This window comes from Papio anubis, chromosome 15 (assembly GCF_008728515.1).
Source record: "Papio anubis isolate 15944 chromosome 15, Panubis1.0, whole genome shotgun sequence".
Lineage (NCBI taxonomy): Eukaryota > Metazoa > Chordata > Mammalia > Primates > Cercopithecidae > Papio > Papio anubis.
In genome coordinates, this window is record NC_044990.1 from 1,269,489 (window position 1) to 1,294,712 (window position 25,224).

Here is a 25,224-nt window from a genome sequence, read left to right on the forward strand (position 1 = left end):
GAAAAGGTGTGTTTACATTCTTAGTTTCTGCTTTGCAATATAATGTGCTTAACTTATGTTCTGCTGTTTGTGCTATAGGTATTAAAGTCAACTGAAGTATAGGGGTTCATGTCATGAACTGTTTGACATATGAATGAAATATTCTGTAGGTTGGTTGAAAATATGGATCTCATAGTTTGAATTATTTTGGAATTACTTGAATAATATAGAAGACTACCCTATCACAGCCAGTTTCTATTTATTTTCTGTAGGTCATAAACACAGCATAGATACACATGTTAAATCATTTATCAGTGCTTGAAACCCTCTTAATTACATACTGACTTCCTACAGTTTGATGTGTAGACTGTAGTTTCTTGCAGTTTGAACACTGGGAATCCAGCCATGAACACAGTGGACCAGTCCTCTGCCCCAATAGCATTTGTGTGATAGAGTGACAGATAATATCTTACCATGTAGCAATAAAGGCAGTAGAGAAAATGACAGCTACTCTTTTAGTTAAGGGCCTAGAAAATAGCTATCTTAGGAGACAAAGGGGAAAAGATTTTGATTTAGTTTGTGCTCCTTGAATTGAGTTGTGCTGAAGTAAGCGGCCACAGTTCTGCCTGAAGCTGAACCATCCTGGTAGTAGTGGCATTTGGCTGTTGAGTCCTTGGAATGGGACTAGTGAGATGAGGAACTAAAGTTTTTATTGTAATTAACTTAAATTCAGTTATTGATAGAATATACTTGGAACAACTTGATTATATTAATCTACTTTTATATCTTTGATTTTATGTAATCTAAATACAGATAAGTATTTTTGAGGAAAATTTTGCATCTGAATTAGATTTGCAGACTTACAAAGAAAAGAATGTAAAATTTCTCAACTTTTAAATGTGGCATATGCTGAAGTGATAATATTTTGGCTACATTGGGTTCAATAAAATAGATAATTAAGCTAATTTCACCTGTTGCTTTTTTCCCTCCTTTAATGTGGCTTCTAGGAAGTTTAATACTTCACATGTGGCTTGAAATATTTTTCTTGGCTTTGATCTTAGAAGAGTAATTTAGTCACATTTTAATTTTTTCCTTTCAATGATTGTAATCTCTGAATCCCATTACATAGGCTATAATTATGTAATTTATTGTTACCTTTTAAAATGAATAATGTAAGGTTGAAATTGAAAGTTTAAGTGTGTATTTATAGTTAAGTGTCAGTGTGAGATTAGTTTCCTGAGTATAATTACTTGGTGTTTGCTGTCCTGCAGGGAAGGAGTTTGAGCACCAAGTTCTCAGGAAAGAAATCGTACACATTAAGTTTTACACCCCTTTCACTGTTACTTTCCTTTTGTGTTTGCTATGACCTTGGTACTATCCATAACATTTTTAAGCAAATGTTTTAAGTCCTGAAAAAGTTTGGTCATACAAGATTTCTCTTAAAACATTTGTGTGAGGTTATCTTGTTTATATATTTATTTTATTCCTTGTAGAATATCCATCTGTCATTTAGTAATTCATCTTAATTTCCTAGCAAGTCCTTGTTAGATATTTGCTTGGTGAATGAATGACACCAACTGTAAAACAGACACAGTATTTACAAATGAGGATACCAAAATGAACAAAATATGGTCCTTTTCTCTTTAAGATTTGAAGTTTAATGGGTATAGGTAGAGTTGTAAGGAAACTGACCAAGTTGTCGTAATAAAGGGCATAGAAGGTTCTTTGAAAACCCAGACACAAATAGTTCACTCACTTTGGGGAGCCTGGGAAGATTTCACTGAGGTGATAGCGTTTGAGCAGGTCCTGAAGGTGAGTAGATACTTGACAGTCGTAGGCTGGAGCATTGTGGGGTGGCAACATGATGTGGTCACAGGCTGGTGAGGCACTAAGCCGTCTAAGGGGAGGGAGCTAAGACTGGTAGCAGAGAAGTAAAGTTGAGATAAGATTATGGTTGATCACAGTTAAGGAGTTTAGACCTTTACCTTTTAGGTGACTGGGAGTAAGGATAAGCCCCATTATTACAACTTAAAATAATTATGTTAAGTGTAAGAGTGACTGGACTGCAAACAGTGTTCTGGAACAGACCACATAGATCATGGATCCAGCCCCAGCCTCCCTACATCGAATTTGAAAGGATCTTTGGTGTCAGGATGGTTCAGATTCCAGATAAGAGTAATTCAGAGGTATAGTGAATTTAGCTGTTTCCAATGTATTGGGAGGGCGAGGGAAGGAGATGCGAAGTGTCCTAGGGGTTTCTGGTTTGAATGATGGGTTGAGGATACAATGAACCGAGACGCCAAAGGTAAGTGTGTTCAGGGTCGATGGTGAGGTGATTCATGTAGCTGCTAGAGGGAGAGGAGGGCATAATCTATTTGATTTTTGAATGTTTTGGTTTTGAGTGCTTTTAGGTAGTTTGTTGGGATTTTTAAAACTGTGGAAAATCTGCCTGGTAAATATATTATCTCTCAAGGACCTATCATCTGTCACCAAAGATGACTATGATACCTTCCTAACTCATCCTGTTTTTACTTTTGCTCTTGCAGCTTTTTCTCCACAAAATGCGTCATTCTAAAACAAGACTTGGCCGGGTGGGCGCAGTGACACGCTATAATCTGAGCACTTTGGGAGGTCAAGGTGGGTGGATCGCTTGAACTCACAAGTTGAGACTAGCCTGGGCAAGATGGTGAAACCCCATCTCTACTAAAAGGGTAGCTGGGCGTGGTGATGCAAGCCTGTGGTTCCAGCTACTCGGGAGGCTGAGGCAGGAGAATGACTTGAACCTGGGAGGCGGAAATTGCAGCGAGCTGAGATCGCACCACTGCACTCCAGCCTGGGCAATAGTCAGACCTTGTCTCAAAAGTAAATAAATAAACAAAACATGACTCAGATTCTGCTTCCTTTTCTTTTCCAAACAGTAGTTTCCCATCTGAATTAAATCACAACTGCATGGTAGATCACAGGACTTTATCTGATTTGGTCCGCCTTTGCAACCTCATCTACCTCCATCCCTCCCCGCTTGCTCAGTAAACTCTAAGGTGGTTCCTCTGTCTCGCAGATATTTTTGTAGGTCTCTCTTTCTTTTTTGAGATGGAGTGTTGCTCTGTCACTCAGTCTAGGGTGCAGTGGTGCCATCTCGGCTCACTGCAACATCCGCCTCCCAGGTTCAAGTGATTCTCCTGCCTCAGCCTCCTGAGTAGCTGGGACTACAGGCACCTGCCACTATGCCTGGCTAATATTTGTATTTTTGTAGGGACAAGGTTTCACCATGTTGGCCAGGCTGGTCTTGAACTTCTAACCTCAAGTGATTCGCCCACCTCGGCCTCCCAAAGTGCTGGGATTACAGGCAATGATCCACCACACCTGGCCTTTGTAAATCTCTTGTAAGTGCCTTTCTCAGAACAGTTTCACATCAACTCTTTGCATTCATGTTGTTTTATCAATATATTTATTTGTTTGTTGTACCTACTTTGTCTTTTGTCTTTTTTCCTTTTTTTTTTTTTTTTTTTTTTTGAGACGGAGTCTCGCTCTGTCGCCCAGGCTGGAGTGCAGTGGCGCGATCTCAGCTCACTGCAAGCTCCGCCTCCCGGATTCAGGCCATTCTCCTGCCTCAGCCTCCTGAGTAGCTGGGACTACAGGTGCCCGCCACCTTCCCAGGCTAGTTTTTTGTATTTTTTTGGTAGAAACGGGGTTTCACCATGTTAGCCAGGATGGTCTCGATCTCCTGACCTCGTGATCCGCCCGTCTCGGCCTCCCAAAGTGCTGGGATTACAGGCTTGAGCCACCGCGCCCTGCCTTTTTTCAAGACAAGGTCTCGCTCTGTCACTCAGACTGGAGTGCAGTGGTGTAATCATAGTTCACCGCAGCCTCAAACTCCTAGGCCCAAGTGATCATCCGACCTCAGTAGTAGGGCCCACAGGTGTGTGCCACCATGTCTAGCTACTTTTTAAAAAATGTTATAGAGACAGGGTCTCACTGTGTTGCCCAGGCTGGTCTCAAACTCCTTGCCTCAGACAATCCTCCCGCCTTGGCCTCCCAAAGTGCTGGGATTACACGTGTTATCCACTGTGCCCGGGAATGCCTACTTTTTCCCCCTATCTTTATCAGTGTTCACACAGTGTTTGGCATTTGATATTGAACTGATCTCAGAAAATTTTCAGGAGGAAAAATGGAGTCATGGTGTGGATTTAGGAGTAGAGTTTTTAGTACCAATTGAAGTGTTTGGATGAGTATCACAGATTGTTTATTCATTCAATAAATTTTTATTGAACATTTTTGTCTCAGTCTGTGCATATAATAGTGAAGAAAACAGACACTGTCCCTACCTTCTTTGAGGTTGAAGTCTAGCAGGTGGCAAAAGAAAAATTGGGAGAAGAAAGTGCATAAAGAAATTCTTAGATAACTCCATTATACTAAAGGGTCAGAGCAAGAATAGCCAGCAGGGAGGATGAGTAAATAGTCCAGCTCTTAATAGACATTGGTAGAGTATGTACCCTGCCTAGAGAGGAAAGAGAAGAAAGTCGGGATGGATAGATAGGAGTTAAGATATCCTACTGTGGGACCAGAGAGTGGAATAGGTTGGCGGAATGGGAGAAGACTTGTTTTCAACGATCAATATAAAATTTAGAACTAAAATCACGGTGTATGTTCTTTGTATTGATTGGCTGTACCAAATACAGTGGCGTTTGGTCTTGGTGGAACCCAAGCGGTAAGAAGACCAGAGGACCTGGAAGTAAGTTTAAAACGCCTACCTGAGGTTTCTCCAGGAAAGTAGACTTTTTCTATTTGAGTTTTAAATGAAGGCTACTGGTTTTATAAGTTTCTGTATTTTTTCTCTCACGCCTTTTCTTCCTTTGTTATACATTGAAGAAAAAAACAACCAACACAAATGGGAGAGGTTCACTGCTACGAGCAGCTCATCAGGAAATGATCAGAAGGGTCTTCTAGCAAAATGTAACAACTAGAACTCATTGTTGATGTGATTATCCATATATAGTTTCTATAGGTGATCATTATATATACTTCTTCAGACATTGATGGTCTAGTTAATTCTTCCAGTAATTGAACTTTAAGATGACAGTGTGGCTAAGATTTGCAGAAGAAATAATTCAGTAAGAATTGTATGTGATGAAGAGGACACCTAATCCTCTCAGGTTTTGATACATTGGATATATTGTACCAACATACATTGAGAAACTCTTCTACAAATACTGGGAGGAGAAAAAGCATGTAATTAATGGTTTGAGACTTGGGATTTCACGTTCATAGTCCCTGTTCATGAGTGGATAGTTACTCAGGTACTGTGAGACTCTTCTACAGATACTGGGAGGAGAAAAAGCATGTAATTAATGGTTTGAGACTTGGGATTTCACGTTCATAGTCCCTGTTCATGAGTGGATAGTTACTCAGGTACTGTGAGACTCTTCTACAGATACTGGGAGGAGAAAAAGCATGTAATTAATGGTTTGAGACTTGGTGTTTCACGTTAATAGTCCCTGTTCATGAGTGGATAGTTACTCAGGTACTGTGAGGAGTTCTTAAGAGTTACCGGTTTCCTTCTGCCCCATCCTTTTTTCAGTTGCTTGTTTCCTTTATCATGGTCTTTGCCCTCATATTTATTATGTTCAGTTGGATGAGTTATAGGAATTTAAAACACTACCTGTAAAATCGACATTGCTTTTTTGGATTGCTTTTACATATGGTGATTTCAAATGTTTTCTAAGAACAGACCAGATTAACATTTTTCTTAGTTATATGGTAGACATTACTCAGTTCCTGCATTTTGATTTTAGTCTCCGCTTGTGAAATATGTCAGTTATATTCTTTTCAGCATCCTGGGCTCTCTATTTTATAGTAAGTACAAGTTAGGAAGAATGGGAATGCCACCAAGTCTGGGGACCTGACCTCTGCAAGAAGCATTGTTTTTTCTTCTCTTCTTGACAAGAGATGATGAAAACTTGGGATTATGTGTAATTCAGCATATGCAAAGGGTTTTAAATTTTCCAGTTGACATTATGATACAGTTTTGGTTAATAATCACATTGTGGTAGTATATATAGTCTTAAGTACTTTTGGAGCATAAATAAATGGAATCAACTCTAGTTTCCCCAAACTCATTTTTTTTCTATATAGCTAATCTAGTATGAAATATACATTTGATCACATACAGTTTTCATGTGTGTTTTCCCCGTGTTCAGTGTCTTTCCCAGTTCCTTAATTTTGCCTACTCATTATCATCCTGTGTTTATTTTGTTTTTGTCTTCACCCTAGGCTTCCCTCTGGAGGCCTGCTTTCTCCTGCCCCAGTCTGAACTGGCTGCTGTCTAGAGCAGCCGGAGCAGAACTGTGCCCTTCAGACCTCAGTGCTTCTCTGGGTTGAATGTGCTCTTGGCTGGATTATCATTAAATGAACACTTGACAGCTGATGTTGACAGTTGACTATAAGTTTTCTGTTTGTGCTTTAATAGTTATTTTCCTTTGGCTAGTGCACACGCTGACACATAAAATAGCCTGGGTGCTAGTGTGGAAATACTACAATGAGTTTCTTTTTTTCTTTTTTTTTTTTTTAAAGAGTCTATCGCATCATTAAAAGTAGCATATATTAAAATGCTAATTTAATGTGAATCTTTCTTTGATGCCATATAAACTAATAAGCAAACAGTGTATTTGGTCAACAAAATGAATGGTTTCTAAACAATCCATAGGGTCCATAAATGAATTGCAAGAGATTATGTCATTGTTACATTTGTGAAGGGCCTGGATTGCTTGAGCTGAGTTAGTGGACGCTCAAGTCATAGATTAGGAATAACTGATTCTACAGTAGGTCTGGGTGGCATGGAATATAAGCTCCATCCAGCAAGGATTTGCTCCATGGAAGATAAACGCAGCCAGTGTCGGGTAGATATGAGGTGCTCCTGTCTTCTAGCAACTCCAAACAACTGCTAAACGTTAGAAGACAGCACATTAATTATGAAGCAATGCAGAAAAGATCTAAGGGGGAAAGAAGGATGATCAACATCAATAATGGTATTAGCACTTTTAATAGTCAGCTTGAGACTTGTCTTACATGTGCATGAATTGAGAGGCAGGCGGAAGGAGAAATTCAAGAATACACAGTACAAAATAAGTGTTGGAATCTTGTTCTCAATAAAGCACGCATCTTGTTTTGATCAGCTTTTAGAGCATCGTGTGACAGGAGGTTATCTAGTATCCCATTATCTGTAGGAATCACCTGCTGTGTGTACAGTTCAGTAGTAGTGCTAGGTACACTTTGGTACCTTGACGGATTACACATGAAACCTGTTGCCCAATGTCAGTGTGTTACGGGGAGTTTGACAAAGAGAAATGCATGTAAGATACAATAATTGGGAAGGATTTTCATAAAATGCTCTTGTTTGGAGGTGGGAGGATTAGATAACCATTCAGAACAAAAGGGGAACTAGTGTCTATCTTAGTGAGTGTGTCCAGAGATTTGGGGAGGTAGAAATACGTAAGTATCAACTTCAAATGAGCTGTATCTGTTTTGGGGAGTAGATATGATCAGAGTGGGCCACTGTCAGCAAAGGCTGACAGTTTTATAAATGTGCAGAGAGCTGGTAGGAACCCAAAACAAGGCTGTAAAACAAATCCGGAATCTTACTCTGTTATAAAGACCCATTAAAAAAATCAGGAGATTTTTGGCAAGAGAACGACAGTAGTCAGATTGCTATTTCAGATACCTAGTGATTGGCAGCAGGATGCATTGAATGGCCTTAACTGCAGGAAGCGAGAGCAGTTGAGATGTGGGATAGTGGAATGGAGAAGAAGGGCAGAAATCAAGACGTGGGTTGATTATGATATAGTCACAACTGGGTGGTCAACTTAATATAGGGGATTTATGTGGAAGAAAGAAGCCAAGGGTGACAGTTTGAAACAACCAAATGACAGTTTTTTTGGTGCTGCTGAGAAGAGGAGGAGAAAGGGCAGATGGAAAGGTTGGGGCCCTGTGCCATCTAGAAAGTGGGTTCAGCACAGGAAATCCTGATGCTTGGGGAAAAGATCTTGGCTAGAGAATTGTCAGTAAAGTAAGCAGCAATTGATAAACGAAAATATGAGACACAAAACATTTGCCAGTGTCAAATGTATATAGGTTAGGGGGCTGAGATGCCCTCTGTACATGCACAGAGAGTGACTTCAGTGTCCCCTGCAGGGCTTGGTGACTTTGAGTCTTGTACTGGAATACATGGAAACCATTGAAGCTCCATAGAACACTGCAGTTGCATTGATGAGTTACAGAAACGTACATCCCAAAGAAGTGTACATGTAACATATACTAAAGATGGCATTATTTTTTAATATTAATTTAAATTTTTTGAGTTGGAGTTTTACTCTGTTGCCCAGACTGGTGTGCAGTGGCACGATTTCGGCTCACCACAACCTCTGCCTCCCGGGTTGAAACGATTCTCCCATCTCGATTTCTCGAGTAGTTGGGATTACAGGCGTGCACCACTATGCCCAGCTATTTTTTTTTCTATTTTTAGTAGAGATGGGGTTTCACCATGTTGGCCAGGCTGGTCTCGAACTCCCGACCTCAGAATGATCCACCCACCTCCGCCTCCCAAAGTGCAGGGATTACAGGCATGAGCCACCGTGCCCAGCCCTAAAGATGGGTTTATTCATGCTTGGTCAGTGGCCAACATGAGGAAATACAGAAACGCTAAGTGGACTAACCCCATTCTTTTATTCCTCAAACTTAAAAGTTACCTAAATAGGCCCTTCATTATAGCCATCATTCAGATCCTCCTTTGAGATCTAGAAATAATTTTTATTACATTATCGCACTTTAGAAGAATACCTAATAAAAAACAACAGCCTTCAAATACTGTTTATACATAAACTATATTTTTGAATTTTTTGAATAATAATGTGCACCTGGCACACAGAAATCAAGATACAAAGTGATGCAGAATGATAGTAAATTTCTCAGTATCATCTAGCAGCCATCCAACTTCTCTATCCAGGGGCAACCACTGTTACTAATTTCTGTTGTATCCTTCCAGAAGTTTCTGTAGTCATAGATATATTTGTATATATTCTTTTTTTTTTTTTTTTTTTTTTGAGACGGAGTCTTGCTCTGTCGCCCAGGCTGGAGTGCAGTGGCACAATCTCGGCTCACTGCAAGCTCCGCCTCCCGGGTTCACGCCATTCTCCTGCCTCAGCCTCCCGAGTAGCTGGGACTACAGGTGCCCGCCACTGCGCCCGGCTAATTTTTTCTATTTTTAGTAGAGACGGGGTTTCACCATGGTCTCGATCTCCTGACCTTGTGATCTGCCCGCCTCGGCCTCCCAAAGTGCTGGGATTACAGGCGTGAGCCACCGCGCCCGGCCTGTATATATTCTTAATACATCCACATTTCTCAACTTTTTTTCATGATCACTTCTTCCACAGAAGGCCTTTTAGACATTTTTTTTCTAATTGACCCCCCTCCGCTGAGATGTTGACAACCTGGATAACTGGATGATTGTGAGTCTGTCTGTGAAATCGGTGCTGCGTACATAAAAAGTACGAGTTTTGTCCTCTCCCTCCCCTAAGTAATTTTCTCCCCCTTGGGAGAGGGATTGCTCTGTTGAAAATGCAAGATGTGGAGCAATGCCATGGTAAGTAGTTGGGAGTTTTTTTCCCTGAATAAAATGGGAATTCAGCAGAGAGACTTTGCCCAGGTTATGATACGATGTAGCGCGCCGAGGCGGAGTCTCACTTTTGTCACCAGGCTGGAGTGCAGTGGCGCAGTCTCGGCTCACCTCAACCTCTGCCTCCTGGGTTCAAGTGATTCTCCTGCCTCAGCCTCCTGAGTAGCTGGGATTACAGGCATGCGCCACCACAACCAGCTAATTTTGTGTTTTTAGTAGAGATGGGGTTTCTCCATGTTGGTCAGGATGGTCTCAAACTCCTGACCTCAGGTGATCCACCCACCTCGTCCTGCCAAAGTGCTGGGATTACAGGCGTGAGCCACCACGCCGGGCCAGCTTATTTTTTTAGAAAGGAATTAGGTTAGCTATTTAATGGATAATTGACTGGAGGAGAGCGAGAATCAAAGCACTTAGATCAGTTAGGAGAGTTGAAAGAGGTGATGGTGGCTTTGTCTGCAAAGATCCCTGTTGGCAGATAAATATGTAAGGGGAGAGAGAATAAAATGCATATAGCGGTAATGGCCGAAAATAAAGCATGTCTGTGTATATTAATGACAAAAACTGCTGGATACGATGCCTCCGAAGACATCAAGTCAAGGGTGGTTGTCTATGGAACCCACAGCTGTAGGAAAGGAAACTGGGAAATGAGAAACTCAAGTCTGAGTTTTAACCTTGAGGTCATTGTAAGTTTTTTTGTTAGGGATTTGGGTGTATAAATAGATGACCACAGAAGGAAACTAAAATGGTCAAAATTCCCTATTTATCTCACCCTCTTATTCCAGTCTCCTCTTGACTGGAGAACCTGCTTATTGCCTGCTTCCTCTGCTCTTGCTGCTACACTAGTGGCGATTGTGCATTTTTCTGTTAAATTATCTGGAGTTAAATTCCAGTGCTCTTTCTGTTAGATTGAATTACTGTTATCTAATACACAATCTTCAGGCCTTCTGAGATGTTAAGGGAGACCTCCTTAAGGTGTGAATACTCTCCTAGAGGTGCTTTCTGTGCTTTTGTTGAATTAGTGAACAGGCCATTTGTCTAAGATGAACAAGTTATTAGCAGAATCAAAATAGGATTTCTTTATACCACATAGTTTTTCCTGAAATAATCACTGCAAAATTATTGGGAGTGCTTTTAATGAGCCCTGATTATGACTGAAAATGGGAAATAGTCTGTGTTCTAACAAAGGGACTGCAGGAAATTCTGAGGTTCACATGGCGCTTACAGATATGCTGTTAATAATGCCTTACCAAGGGCCAAGGGCTGTGCTGGGCTGTGATGAGGCGCAGTGCCATGCAGCTTTGCTGAGGGGAAGCGCCTGCATTTACAATGATGTGAAGGCAGGAAAAATTTGACATGGTAGATTTACAACTACATGTTACGGCTTTTCTTATACTTTGTTTTTCTGTTACCTATTAATCTGGTCTATAGAGTCTAAATTGCTCAAACTTTGTGGCAGCCAATAAATGAAATTTTGTACATTTATAAAATGTGAAAGATACTTTTTAAACTTGCCTTCTGTTTTTAGACTTTAGTCTCTTTTTAGAAGATGTATTGTCATTCTATGTTAAAGCAAACCATTAAAACATGTAATGATCCTAATGTATTTTCATGTAAATACAGTTATTGGATACACTTGTAATTCAGAAGTAGTGTTCCCCAGTGAGAGTTCAAGTGGTCCCCAGTGAGAGTTCATGCCAGATGGGGCAGCAGAAGAAAGGATCCTGACTGAGGCTGGTCATCAGACCTCGTCACGGATTTGGGTTAGCACCTGTTTCCCCTGCATTTAAACAGATGATCAGCACATAACACTGCAGTGATATTTGAGTAATTACCCCCAACACAACATTTTGGTATTATTTAATGCACATGAGTATGTAATGGATTCTGCAAGAAATATTTTTCCTAATTTGATATACATGTTATCTTCAAAATAAGTAACAGTGAGGTGCTGTTTTTAAATGGTTTTACGTATGTGGTGTAAAATAAACTATTGAATATTATTTGACAATTTGTTTCCAGCGCCTTTTCATGATATATGAACATGATTGATACATTAAATAAGTAACATTGGGATTCTTGGCTGTGGCAGTAATTTACTTGAAATATTGAACTTTTAAAGAAAATAGTGGAGGCTGTTCAGGTAAGTTCATAATAATTTCTTGAATTAAAAAATGCTATTTATTGTTACTATAGTCCAGCATGGTTTTAAAAACTTACCTTGATTATGCAGTGATCAATGGTAGTTTTTCTCTTGACTGTTTTTGTTTTGTTTTTTTCTATTATGCTTGAGAAATTCGTGTGATCACAAGAAGATAATTCTGGATTTTGTTTTTGAGATGCCTTTGTAGGAATTTGGGGACAAAATTAAGGTTGAAAATTTTCAGTGACATGTTTCACTTCCTAACTAGCACTTGCCTCACTACAGTTGCCTTGCAGATAAAGCAGACAGGTATTTTAAGATCCATTTCAATCTTTTCTCTAGAATTTGGTATTTTGCAAGTCTGGACACTTGAAATGGAGTTAATTTTTCCTTTGAGGTCATTAACTATGTTTGATAAAATCATCAAATTGTACTTTATTCAACTATGAGTCTTTGCTGAACTTCACATTTCTTTGATAACTTACAGGAAACGTTACCATATAATCTTAAGAGGAAAAGATGGCGTATATACATATATATTTTTTTTCCTGAAAAGGTTAACATTCTAACTGCAATGTTTAATTTTTCTTTAATATTTATCTAAACGTCAGTGTTATTTTTGATATTTATAAATGATTCCTGTGTTTGAACGTGGCCTTATTTTAGGTATTTATTTCTCAACGTTGAGTTGCTACATGAACTTACAAATAATTTTCTCTTTAAGAAAATGTAAAATTTTGCTTTTTAAAATTTAGGGTTAGCCTGTCAGTTATTCAGACTTTTTGAATTTTGTTCAGTGTGACTCAGTTTTCAGAAACGTAAGGTCTTATGAGCTCCTTTGTAGTCAATCCGTCCTATGTCAGAGGATGTCACTGTCGTGTATTGATCACCAATGATAAATCCGTTTTAGAATTTCATAGAAATGGAGTGGTACAGTATGCACTCTTTTTTTCTCTCCAGCTTCTTCCACTTCACATAGTGTTTTGGAAATTCATCTGTGTTGCTGCATCTATCAGTACTTGGTTCTCATTCTGCTCAATGACGTGTCATTCAATGAATATGTCACATTTTGTTTTTCTAGTTTTCTGTTGATACGCTCTTGGGGCAGTTTTCATTTTGGGGCTATTGTGAATAAAGCTACTGTGAACACTCTGGTACAGGTCATCATGCATTCATTTCTCTTGGGGAAAATTCCTAGCTTCAGTATCGCTGAGTAGAGAGGAGCTTATGTTTCTTAGTATAGGGCAGTTTCTTTCTCTCTCTCTCTCTCTCTCTCTCTCTCTCTCTCTCTCTCTCTTCCTTTCTTTCTTTCCTTTCTTTCCTTTCTTTCCTTTCTTTCGTCTCTCTCTCTCTCTCTCTCTCTCTCTTTTGAGACAGGATCTCACTCTGTCACCCAGGCTGGAGTACAGTCATGCGATCATAGCTCACTGCAGTCCTGAGCTTCTGGACATAAACCATCCTCCAGCCTTAGCCTCCCGAGTAACTGGGAATACAGGCGTGTGCCACTGCATCTGGCTAATTTTTTTTTTCAGTGAGAGACAAAGTCTCTTGCTATGTTACCCAGGTTGGTCTTGAACTCCTGGGCTCAAGTGATTCTCCCACCTCGGCCTCCCAGAGTGCTGGGATTACACTTGTGAGCCACGCTGTCAGTCTAGGGCAGGTTCTATTAATATGTTTCTTAGAAACTGCCAAGTAATTTTCTAAAGGGCCTGTCCTGTTTTCTTTTCCCGTGAGCAATGTATAAGATTTCTGTTCCTCTGCATCCTTGACAACACTTCATACTGTCAGTCATGTTAACTTTAGCCATTTCGGTGAATATGTCTCATTGTGGTTTTCATTTGCTTTTCCTCATAACTTGTTTTAGTGAGCCTGACATTGTGAACATTTTCCAATAACTTAAGATGTTGAGTACCCTTTGTATACTTTTTTTTTTTTTTTTTGGCCATTCAGCCACCCGCTTTGTAAAGTATTCCTGCTTTTTCTTTGATCACCGTACACCCATATTGCAATTTAACTGGCTTTTGTGGTTTCATTGCCGTTTGCTGTTAAAACTCATTGACCTATGTGTAATCTGTGAATGTGAAAATGAGTTTAAGCATAGATAGCTTTATTAGAATTCTGAGAAGCCAGATGATATTGGGAATCCAGAATTGAATGTTCATATTACAGATTTTTGCTTCTTACAAAATATCAGCTGAAAGGTGGAACTTTTGTATTAAAACATCATCCAGTTAGTTGTCCAATTAACTGAAATTATATTTTAATATGTTAAATAATTTGTTCATCTATTGAAGTTATATTACATCAAAAAGTAGTATGACCTTGTGGATCTGTTGTCAAGTTCTTTCATGTTTGTTGCTTTCATAGGCGTTTTCTCAAGTTTTCTTGGAAAATGTTGGCTTTTGAATTTTTTGCCTTATTCTTTCGCTATATCATTCACTGAGTCTTCTCTATTTCTTTATACTCTGTTGAAAATACATTCTTTGTTGCTTAAAGAGAATCTTCCAGTTAACACTAGAATAGAACAGCTTTGGTGAAAGGTAACACTGTATATTTTGACAGCTATGAATTGCTTGTAATAGCATTTAGTTTATTTATTGCTTTAGCAGCCAGTGTTGTGATCTGTGCCTTTGTCATGAAGGCAAAGGATCATATTCAGTTGTAAACACTCCTCTGTATAAGATTTCTCTGGTGGTTATGTTAGATAACATGGAAATCCCTACCCCTCCAAAATCTGCAGACTTCAAGCATACCTTTCTCCAAAGGGAAACCCTGCTGTTGAACAGTGAACATGCTGGTTAAAAGAATGCTGGTCCCTGTGGCTCAGCACAACAGATGTCTGCCTCACAGGAAATACTTGCCTTTTAGACATCTTTCAACATGCCATTGTTAAAATCCTGTTTCTTCAAGTTTTACAATTCATATATGTTGTAATTTGAACAACTCAGCCTTGATGCTCATTAGGTCATCTATTATCTGTATTTTATACATTCATTCCTTAGGACTTCTATTATATATAATTTATATATTACGTAACATATAACATGTAATACATGAATAATAGTAGACCTTGTGTCTTCAGGGAAAAGAGTATCTTCTTTTACTCAAAGGCTGGGAGAATGTTACATCCATTATTACATAGTTTACCATTCTCAAAAGAATGGGGCTTCTGTATTTAAAAATATCTTTACATTTTGTTTTGTTCTTTGTTAGAGATAGATTCTCACTCTGTCACCCAGGCTGGAGTGCAGTGGCATGATCATAGTTCACTGGAGCCTTGAGCTCCTGGGCTCAAGTGATTCTCCCATCTCAGTCTCCCAAGTAGCCAGGACGACCTGTGTGTGCCACCACACTCAGCTCATTTTTACATTTTTTGTAGAGTCATCTCCCTGTGTTGCCCACACTGGTCTCAAACTCCTGGCCTCAAGCAGGCCTCCTGTGTCGACTTCCCAAAGTGCTGGGATTACAGGCGTGAGCCACCGTGCACAGCCTCGTATTTTAATGTTTTATTCTTTAAGTCACAGAAAAGTATGTGTGGTATTGACTGTTTACATTTCCAACCATATGAAAAATGTCTTATTCAATCTTACGGGGTGGTTAGAGGGGCCTTCTTTCACTCGGTGGTTAGAGGGGCCTTCTTTCACTCGCTCTTGTTCAGATGTTTTGGCATGAGGATAAAATCTGCCGTTAATGTGTGTGCAGTTCTTAGTGACCCAATTTTATTCTGAAATTAAAGACAGACCTGTGTTCAAGGTGGTGTCGTATAGTTGTTACAGTTACACTTTTAGGATTTCACTTAAAGGAGACCTTTTCTTTTAATTTGATTATTGGTTGTTGTTTTTTTTCGTATTTGGCAGTATCACTTTGATGGAGATGCTGTTCTTCAGAATGAGGAAATATTAAGTGCTGTCTTTGTCTTAGCTGTCTAGGACTTCACATATTTTGAAATCCATGAGTATCATTGAATAGATGTACTTGTGTGGTAGCTCATTGTGATGGTTTTATTAGGGTTGATTACAATGCAGTGTACCATCAGCCTTGTCACTTTTTTTGTAAGACTAAACAGAACTCTAGTAACTTGTCAAATTTTGAATACAAGTAATAAGAAAAAATTACCCTTTTAAAAATTAAATATTGGGCCGGGTGTGGTGACTCACACCTATAATCCCAGCACTTTGGGAGGCTGAGGCTGGTGGATCACCTGAGGTCAGGAGTTCCAGACCAGCCTAGCCAACATGGTGAAACCCCATCTCTACTAAAAATACAAAAATTAGCCGAGCGTAGTAGCATACACCTACAGTCCCAGCTACGTGGGCAGCTGAGGCAGGAGGATCATTTGAACCCGGGAGGTGAAAGTTGCAGTGAGCTGAGAACACCCCACTGCACTCCAGCCTGGGCGATGGAGCAAGACTCCGTCTCAAAAAAAAAAAAAGAAAAAGGAAAAATTTAAAAAATTGAAATTAAATATTGACAACTAAAACTTGGCTAAATTCTGGCCGGGCGTGGTGGCTCATGCCTGTAATCCCAGCTCTTTGGGAGGCTGAGGCGGGCGGATCTCGAAGGTCAGGAGATCGAGACCATCCTGGTTAACACGGTGAAACCCCGTCTCCACTAAAAATACAAAAAATTAGCCGGGCATGGTGGCGCCTGTGGTCCCAGCTCCTCAGGAGGCTGAGGCAGGAGAATGGCCTGAACCCGGGAGGCGGAGCTTGCAGTGAGCCGAGCTCGCGCCACTGCACTCCAGCCTGGGCGATAGAGCAAGACTCTGTCTCATTAAAGAAAAAAAAAAACTTGGCTAAATTCTGGAAATTACTTTTCTAGGTTTTAGTAATGGTTTATAAATTGAGTGTTCACATATTTGAGAAGCTGAGAATGCTTGAAGTTTTGAGTAATCCTGATGTTACTGAGAAGGATTAAGTGATCCTGTTGTCCGGTTTGGTTTATGGTTCTGTTTATTTTTCTTGTCAGCCTTTACTGTACCAAAGGCATAAACAGTTGTTCCTCCATTTCCTAGGAGGTTGCTTCTGCCCCCCTGAATATCAAAATCTGCAGATCCTGAAGTTTCTGACATAAAATACTGTAGTATTTCACATATCCTGTGCACATCCTCCTATATGCTTTAAATTACATGTTACTTATAATACCCCATACAGCATCAATGCTATGCAGTTATATTGTTTAGGGAATAACGACAAGGAACCAAGTCTATACATGTTCAATATAGACACAACCACTAGAGGCCTAACTACATTTTCTTTTTTTCTCTCTCTCTCTCCTTTTTTTTTTTTTTTTTTTTTTTTCCGAGAAAGGGTCTTGCTCTGTAGCCCACGCTGGAGTGCAGTGGTGTGGTCTCAGCTCACTTCAACCTCCACATCGTGGGCTCAAACGATCCTCCTGCTTCAGCTGCCAATTATGTGGGACAACAGGCATGTACCACCACGTGTGGCCAATTTTTGTATTTTTTGTAGAGACAGGACTTTGCCATGTTGTCCAGGCTGTTCTCAAATTCCTGGACTCAAGTGATCTGCCCACCTCAGCCTCCCAAAGTGCTGGGATTACAGGTGTGAGCCACCGTGCCTGGCTTCTAACTGCATTTTCAATCCACGGTTGAGTATAAGAATACAGAGTCTATAAATTCAGAGCTTGCATACAAGAGTAGATAGAATGCCAAGTGCTGGTGGAAATATATAAAAAATAATTTTTTGTTCATTTATGCCATACCTTGTTTTAAAAAATTCTTACAGGCCAGGCATGTTGGCTCACACCTGTATTCCTAGCACTTTGGGAAGCCAAGGCTGGAGGATTGCCTGCGCTTAGGAGTTCCATAGGAGCCTGGACAACATGGCAGAATCACATCTCTACAAAAAAATACAACTACTAGCTGGGTGTGGTGTTGTGCACCTGTAGTCTCAGCTACCTGGGAGGCTGAGGCAGGAGGATTGCTTGAGCCTGGGAAGATGAGGCTGCAGTGAGCCATGTTCATGCCACTGGTACTCTAGCCTGGGTGACAAAGCAAGACCCTGTCTCAAAACAAAAACAAAAACTCCAAAGATTTGATTACAGGGACCCCATGGGTCCTCTTGGGTTCCTGGAGTGCACTGGGGTGTCTGTGGGTCCCCTTTACTTGCAGGCACAGTCTTGACAGTTTCTGCATACGCGTTTCACATACACTTTTTGCGGGGACAGTTTCGGGCTTCATCCAATTCTCAGGCAAATTGAGACCCAAGTGGGTTTTAACAACACTGATCTAGGGTAATGATTTACAATATTTTTGGATCATGGACCCCCAACAGTTGAAAATTGAGCACACAGCTGTATGTTTGTGTGTCCCAAAATGCAATTGTGTGTGACTGTATGAATAGTTCAGGCATATTATAAAACATATATAAGGATAACAGTACACATAAACCTGTCCTCCATTGAAATATTTTGGGTACACGCTCTTTGAAGAACGTTGATCAAGGTCTTACTAGGGTAAGAGTCTTTTTCTGATTGAGCACGACACACACATTTGTATTCCCTAGAATACCCTAGAGTGAGGGTCCTCTGTGGGATTTTGCATTACAAGGTTTCAAGCTGTGTTGTGCTGAAGTATCAACAATCTGTACAAGAGGGCTTGTGGAAATAAGGAAGGACTTAGCAAAATAAATTCTTAATAAATTATTAGCAGATCTGAAAATTATTTGGTTAAAAAAAATTATTTGGTATTTGGGACTTAATACTGTTTACTGTAGAAGATAAAATCAAGCTGAATTTTAAGTCAGTTGATGTTCTTTGAGGAAATTGAAAGTACTTTGAATTAAAAAAAATCCTTACTGAATGGGAATAATCAGAGCACGCAGCACTAAATGGCATCGAAATCTCAATTACTGTTACAAACTTTATGAAATGAGTTAACTCTGATTTTTCTCATTGTTTATTGAAATCTGTTTTTAAAAAGGCTAAATCTGATTTCATTGTATTTCTAGGGTGATAAAAGAAAACGTGGCTGAAGTTACTTGAAGTGCAGCTAGCAGTGTAATTCAGGAGTTAAGACCAGAAGTACTGGAATCCTACCTCCTTTCAGGTCAGTCCGTATCTGCTCATTGTTTCCTAACAGAGCCTCGAGTATTCATTTTTTCCTGTTTTTTTTCTAGTCAGTTCTTCCTGATTCTGTGGACTGTAATGAACATAAGTAATGGTCCCAGTGTTTTGAGTCAGTAGAATATTTATGAACAGTTAATAGCTGAAGCTGAATCCTCTACAGCGTGGCCTGTCTTGGTAGGAAACCCTGGCATCACAGCTGGTTTCTCAGCAAGTCGAGAGGGGACTTGAAGCTTTGCCTTGCCCTCCTCTTTCCTTACTGGTGTAATGCGTATATTGATTTGTCTTCAGGTAAAACTGGACTAAGAGGGGAAATGACATATCACAGATGTCTTGGAGTGAGGAGAGAGAAAAAAAAGGTCTTTGTAAAAAAATTTCCTATTGATTTTTAATGACCTCCAAATTTAGAATTTTAAACTTCTGTTCCTTTGGAAAGTATGTAATCTTAAAAATGGCATCAGAAAATCAGATGCATTCCTCCTCCTCTGCTTTCTACTTTTTCGGAGAAGGGTCACAATTTTTCTGTTCTTTTGTTACGTCACACATAAAATATTATTGAAACATTAATGCAGTCTTTATAACAAAATTCCCATGGGTACATTGTCATTCTAATAGATCCAGAAAGTATTAAGTGTATTTCTTTTCTAGCTTTTGTCTGGTGATACTAAACATTATTCTGTCTTATTCTTGCTGCTGCTACAAGTGGTTCTGGGGACAGGAGTGACTGTTGCCCGAGAGCTTCTTGGAAATGAAGGATCTCCCACACAGGACACAGAGTCCTGCAAGTCGAAAAGTCCATTTTAACTGTGAAGATTAGGTCATGTGTACTAATGAAGACGTTTCTTTCCTAGGATTTGCGCGCACTTGGTTTGAGATGATGTATTCCATAGTTTTGAGAAATTTTACCTTTTCAAAGTATCTGACACCTCATGCAGCACAAAAATGTGACAGCTGTTTTGCATACTATACCCAGCTCTAGAAAGTTAATCTCAGGCTTTGGTTCTCAAGCCTGGGCCCTAGACCAGCAGCATCGTCATCTGGGAGCCTCAGAATGTACATTCTCAATCACACCCTCAGCCTATGCAACAGAAATTTTGAGGATGGAAACTAGAGAATAATTTTATATTGTCTATGGAGATTTTATTGAAATTAAACTTTCAAGTTGCTGTATATGTAGGTCTCTGAAAATCCAAAGAACCAATCTCATATATGGGTAAGGAAATACATGGGAAAGGAAAAATGTGTACATAAGCTATCTGTGGCATAGATCAAGCCTGTGGCATTCTGTGGCCTTGAGAGAGAAGGGGAGAGAGATTTTAAGCTTATCAAGTAGATTTGTCATTGGAACTTTAGGATTTTTAAATTTTGGTTAAAAAATGTGAATACTGTTACTTCAGTTAAAGAACTCCTTTTATAGATTTTACTTTCTAACAAAGAGAGTGAAAAGAAACCGGTTCACTCCAGAAACATGTAAAGAAAGTAAAATTATTAAAATGCCAAATATTTAATTCTTGTGACAGTGAATCTACTTTTATTATAAAGAGTTAAGAAATTGCCATTTCCATGACAGTTTCCTCCTTCAACAATCTTAATATTGAACCTTGAATTTATTTAGGTCTGCCGGTCAGTGATTCTAGTCTAGCAAATTACTTTAGGACTGAAAGCTCTTGTTTCTTTAGAAAAATATACTATGGAGATTAGATCCTGTTTACTAGTGAAGACTCTGTCTCTTTTCCAGGTCAAAACATTTTGTGGGAAATATCCTGTTCGTGACCTGGAAGAAACAAGACAGAAAACAAATCTTACCTCACTTACGAATTTCTTACTCCATACAAGCAGTTCATGGATGTCTGGGCAATCATAGCACTTTCCATTTAAAAACATGCTACAGGGGCACATTTTCTGTGGTTAAAAATGATCTCTGGAATAATTGTAAACTGCAGTTTTCCTTCTTATCGAGGGTTTTTGCTTTTTATTTGTAAATTAAATCAAGATGTTACCAACTCCTTGGTGTGGTGGTCTTGCCGGCTCACGCTGGGGCTCACGCTGGAAGGTAGTATGGCAGCAATGCTCCAATTCAGAATAGCCAGCAAATCCCTCCTTTCAGTGCTCTGACTGGGAACCATTAGAGGGTTTTTAAAAACCATCCCTCATAGCCCACAATTTTGGGTTAACTCTCAAAGTTGGGAATAAGCAAACTGGCATTGTTGGGAGAAAAATCGTTTTTACTGAAGCATGAACTGGCTCAGGCAAGCAAATAGCGGGAGTTGGCACAGGAAGGCGAGCGTGCTGTGGGGATGCGTGGAGGCGTCACCTTCAAAACTAAAGTGGTGCCAGGAGGACCGATGCGTCCTTGATCTTGTTCCCATTTGACTGAATTGTGAACCACTTCACTGTCTTCACAGTCTTGCCACTTACCTAATGAGGCTTTTCTCAACCTAGAAGGAGACGTCTAGAAATCCCAGCTTTGCTATGTAAGGACCATTAGCTGCAAGTCGGTGGAAGTCTATAGAAAGCAGTGTGAATTCCATAGTGGTCTTGACTTAGCAAGGATTTGGGACAAGTCTAAAACTTCAGACTTAAAGCTTTGACACGTTAACTGCATAAAATATTGAACATTTTGAACTTCTTTAGCCTTTGTCAGTTCGCGACCCAGGTTTTTCAGTCTGTTGTATGTTTCCTGCTTTTCCTTGTTTTGCTAATCATCCTCCTGGAGCTTCTCCACTGTTTTTATTCTGGGCATCCAATCCAGCCTTTCACGGTGTGTGCTTCCTCAGGCCCCTGGTTCACATGCCGAGTGCCCTGGAAGCCTCGCCGCACTAGTGTGTGCTCACCAACAGTCTGCTTCGTTTGGGAGGGTGCTTCACTTCCAAAGCTACCCAGTACGACGCGTACAGTGCAGCACAAAGCGGAACTCAGGAAGTAGCACCTGAGCTTCAAATAGACTTTCCTGATCATTCTGCTGAGTAAGAGTCTCCACATTTAAGAATCAAGATAGGATTGACTTGTGAGGATAGTGTATTTTTGGACTGAAACCAAACTCCTCATGTCTAATTGTAGTTATTCAGTGTTACCAGAATCCCTATTTTTGGCAGAACAGACAAAAGAATGTGTAGTGTACTTTCTACTACAGCCATTACAGCAAACTAGATCTGAGTGCTGTTGCTAGTAAATAGCCAGATTATGTTGTCCTTACCCAAGTAGACAGTGGAAAGGAACAATGGCAGAGGACACGATGCGAGTCTAGCCACAGCCATGCATCCCATGTATGGCGATCTCAGTCCTGAGATCACCTGTCCTAGGCCATGAACTGAATCATGTCCTAGTGCTATATCTGACTTCATAGCTTTCCAGGGGAAAAGACTAGGAGATCTGTGACATGACTAGGTCACATAAGCTGTGCTGCACACACTTTACACTACACGAAGTTGCCCTGGGCCTTGACCTATAGTTCTAAACGTCATCTATAAACCTTTTGGTAAGGTGCTGCCTGAGAACTGCTTTGTTTTTCAGAGGGATCATTGCTCAGGCTTTTTTCCCCAATAACTTGAACTATTTGGCGATTCCTGTTTGGTTTGTATCTTAGACAGCCCTGCCTTCCTGATGAACAGTCGGTCACCTTCTCACGTGTTCCTGACACTGTTTGTTCACATCTGTAGCTGGACTCCTGCTGTCTCCTTTACTGACCTGCACTGCGAACTCCCTGTTCCCCCAGAAAGCTATGAAATCAGATATACTGCATGATTCAATTTAGTTGAAAAAGTCCAATCTCGGCCCTCACTTAGCTAGAAAACCACAAATATCTACTGTCTTTTAAAGTTTTGAGACTTGAGACATAAAAGGAAACAGACCAACATCATAGAGTTTTATTGACAAAACCATAGGAAAATGCAGTTTTAGGATGTAAAGTAAAAATGGTTCTCTGAAATATCTACACAAACGTGAATGCTGAAAAGTTTTCATTAAAATCGTATTTCATACAATTATAAACTAATGAGGAACAAAACAATTGTCACCTTCTCCATAACCCAGCCTGAGCTCGACTGACGCTTGCCTTGAGCAGCAGGAACTCTTCCCAGACAAGGCGGCGGCTCCCACACAGCAGCCAGGCTTCGCTGTTACCTAAGCTCCATCTTCCCAGTTGGTGTTGAAAACTAGGGCACAAGATCTGGCTTTTCAAAAAAACCGTAGAGACTCCAAGAAACTTTTTTTTTTTTTTGAGACACGGTCTCATTCTGTCACCCAGGCTGGAGTGCAGTGGCCTTTGATGGCTCCCTGCAGCCTTGACCTCCCCAGCTCAAGCAATCCTTTCACCTCAGTCTCCGAGTATCTGGGACCACAGGCGTGTTCCACCCCGTGTTACCCAGGCTGGTCTCGAACTCCTGGGCCTAAGCAATCCTCCAGCCTCAGCCTCCAAAGCACTGGGATTATAGGTGTGAGCCTGTAATATTCTTTAGGCCTCATAGTGTACAAGTGACTACAGCACATTTACAAGTGACTGTCATCTCCAGAATGTGTGGCCACTGTCTACTAGAAAAAGATCAGGCCCCCCAACCCTTTCAGGGGCAGCTAACCCACACTTTATTTGGTGCTTGGGTAACTTGAATATAACATGGCTCCCCTTGCCGTAAGCAAATGCTTTAGAGCTGAACTTTTTCTTTTTCTTTTTTTTTAAAGCACAGAAGTTCACCAGGGCTAGTAGAAATTTCAAGGAGAATCGCTTGAACCCAGGAGGCGGAGGTTGCAGTGAGCTGAGATCGTGCCATTGCACTCCAGCCTGGGCAACAAGAGCAAAACTCCGTCTCCAGAAAAAAGAAAGTAAGTCTTTAATTTTCTTAAATAATCCTCATATGTACTATCCACATTGTGGAAAAACTGAAACACGCAGTCTGGACGCTGCACTGAGATTCCAGCATATACTGGCACAGACACAGCTATGTCGCATCTTACAGACTACAACAGACAACAGGCTTAACTGCAAGAGGTTCACAGACAAAACTTTACATAGATGTGCTAGGAGAATTCCAAACTGCTGTCAGAGAGAGTGTAGGGATGGGTCTGAAGAGAACTCCACCCAATCCCTGCTGTTTGGTCACTGCAGCTGCACTCTGTATGCACCTATTAGCAACTTAACCTGTTGAAAGAAAAGAATGCAGCTGTCAGTACAGATCCAGATTTCCCCTTTCTTACAAGAAAAAAATCACACATGGCCAAGATCTGCTTCTATTATTTGGCAGTATTTTCAAGTTGCTTATCAATTTACATTGTTAGATCATTGCCATTTTAATTCAAGAAATAATTCCAAGTGCTATTAATTTTATATTACTGTTTTATTAGAGAGACTATTTTGTCCAGCTTCCTTTCATACAAGAGGCTAGGGACCGGCCTAAAGACATATATTAGGCAATTCCATACCAAGGCCTAGAACATGATTCAGATGGTTCCATCCTCTAGAGAGGCGTTCTTCTCAGCTGCAACCAAGTCCTTTTCCTGCCGCATTATTATGTCTAACACACTAGATTGAGAGAGGGTGCACCTAGCATGACTACCCTAGGGAGTGTCTCTCTAGGACAGGTACACCAGGATTCCTGGAATTTTTTTCTAATGCTGATAAAGTAATCTGGAGTAACAACTTGAGTACTGACACTACATATGAAGAAAGGATTGTCACCTTGGCAGAGGGTGCTTCTGTCAACCTTATGAAGAGTTTATTGGGACCTGCAATAGGGCTGAATGAGTAAACAAAATGACTGTCCTACAATGGAAAGAGAAAAAAAAATCAGTGCTTTTTCAGACTTACACCAGAAACTATTAAAACAGCAATGATGTAAAAGAATCATAAATAAGTTTTGTTTTTTATTTCATAAGTCAAGATGCTGTGGAGAAGGCCAATCGCTTGAGCCCATAAGTTTGAGACTAGCCTGACCAACACGGTGAAACCCCATCTCTACAAAAAATACAAAAAATTAGCCGGATGTGGTGGCGTGCATCTGTAGTCCCAGGTAGTTAGGAGGCTGAGGCGGGAGGATTGCTTGTGCCTGGGAAGTCAAGGCCCCAGTGAGCTGTGATCCGCGCCACTGCACTCCAGCCTGGTCAACAGAGTGAGACCCTGTCTCAAAAAAAAAGCTGACTTACTTTTCCCTTGATTTATTAAAAATATACAAATGACAAAATCAGTCCAGGAAACTGGATTAGAATGCACCCAGCAATATACAGTACAAGTGTTAAAATGGCTATATCTAGGGAATTTTGCTTAATTCAGTCCAAGGAAAGAATTCTAAAAGTGGCAAAGTATATACAAAGAATCTTTGAGATCATTAAGAATTTACATTTAGAACAATGCTAGCCCTAAGAC

At 40.2% G+C, this 25,224-nt stretch overlaps 2 protein-coding genes across 11 annotated transcripts in view; one reads left to right on the top strand and one right to left on the bottom strand.

Moving 5' to 3' along the window:
* PSPC1 (paraspeckle component 1) overlaps nucleotides 1-25,224 on the top strand; it is a 118,183-nt gene that overhangs the window by 89,258 nt on the left and 3,701 nt on the right. For 2 of the 7 annotated variants that reach the window (XR_001896649.3, XR_001896651.3), the window contains 2 exons: nucleotides 18,755-18,852; nucleotides 20,608-22,870. Coding sequence is in view for 2 of the 7 variants with exons in the window: in XM_017951121.3 (XP_017806610.1) it covers nucleotides 18,755-18,778 (24 nt within the window). In the remaining 5 variants the exon portion in view is untranslated. Of the gene's footprint in view, nucleotides 1-18,754; nucleotides 22,871-23,546; nucleotides 24,005-25,224 lie in introns of those variants that run through there. The other 5 variants (XM_017951121.3, XM_021929482.2, XR_002518226.2 and 2 more) reach the window with 4 other exon arrangements.
* Nucleotides 23,673-25,224, bottom strand: part of MPHOSPH8 (M-phase phosphoprotein 8) — a 34,961-nt gene continuing 33,409 nt past the window's right edge. For 2 of the 4 annotated variants that reach the window (XM_031655747.1, XM_031655745.1), the window contains one exon: nucleotides 23,673-24,624. In XM_031655747.1, coding sequence (XP_031511607.1) covers nucleotides 24,415-24,624 — 210 coding nt within the window. In that variant the 3' untranslated portion in view covers nucleotides 23,673-24,414. The remainder of the gene's footprint in view (nucleotides 24,625-25,224) is intronic. The other 2 variants (XM_031655746.1, XM_031655748.1) reach the window with 2 other exon arrangements.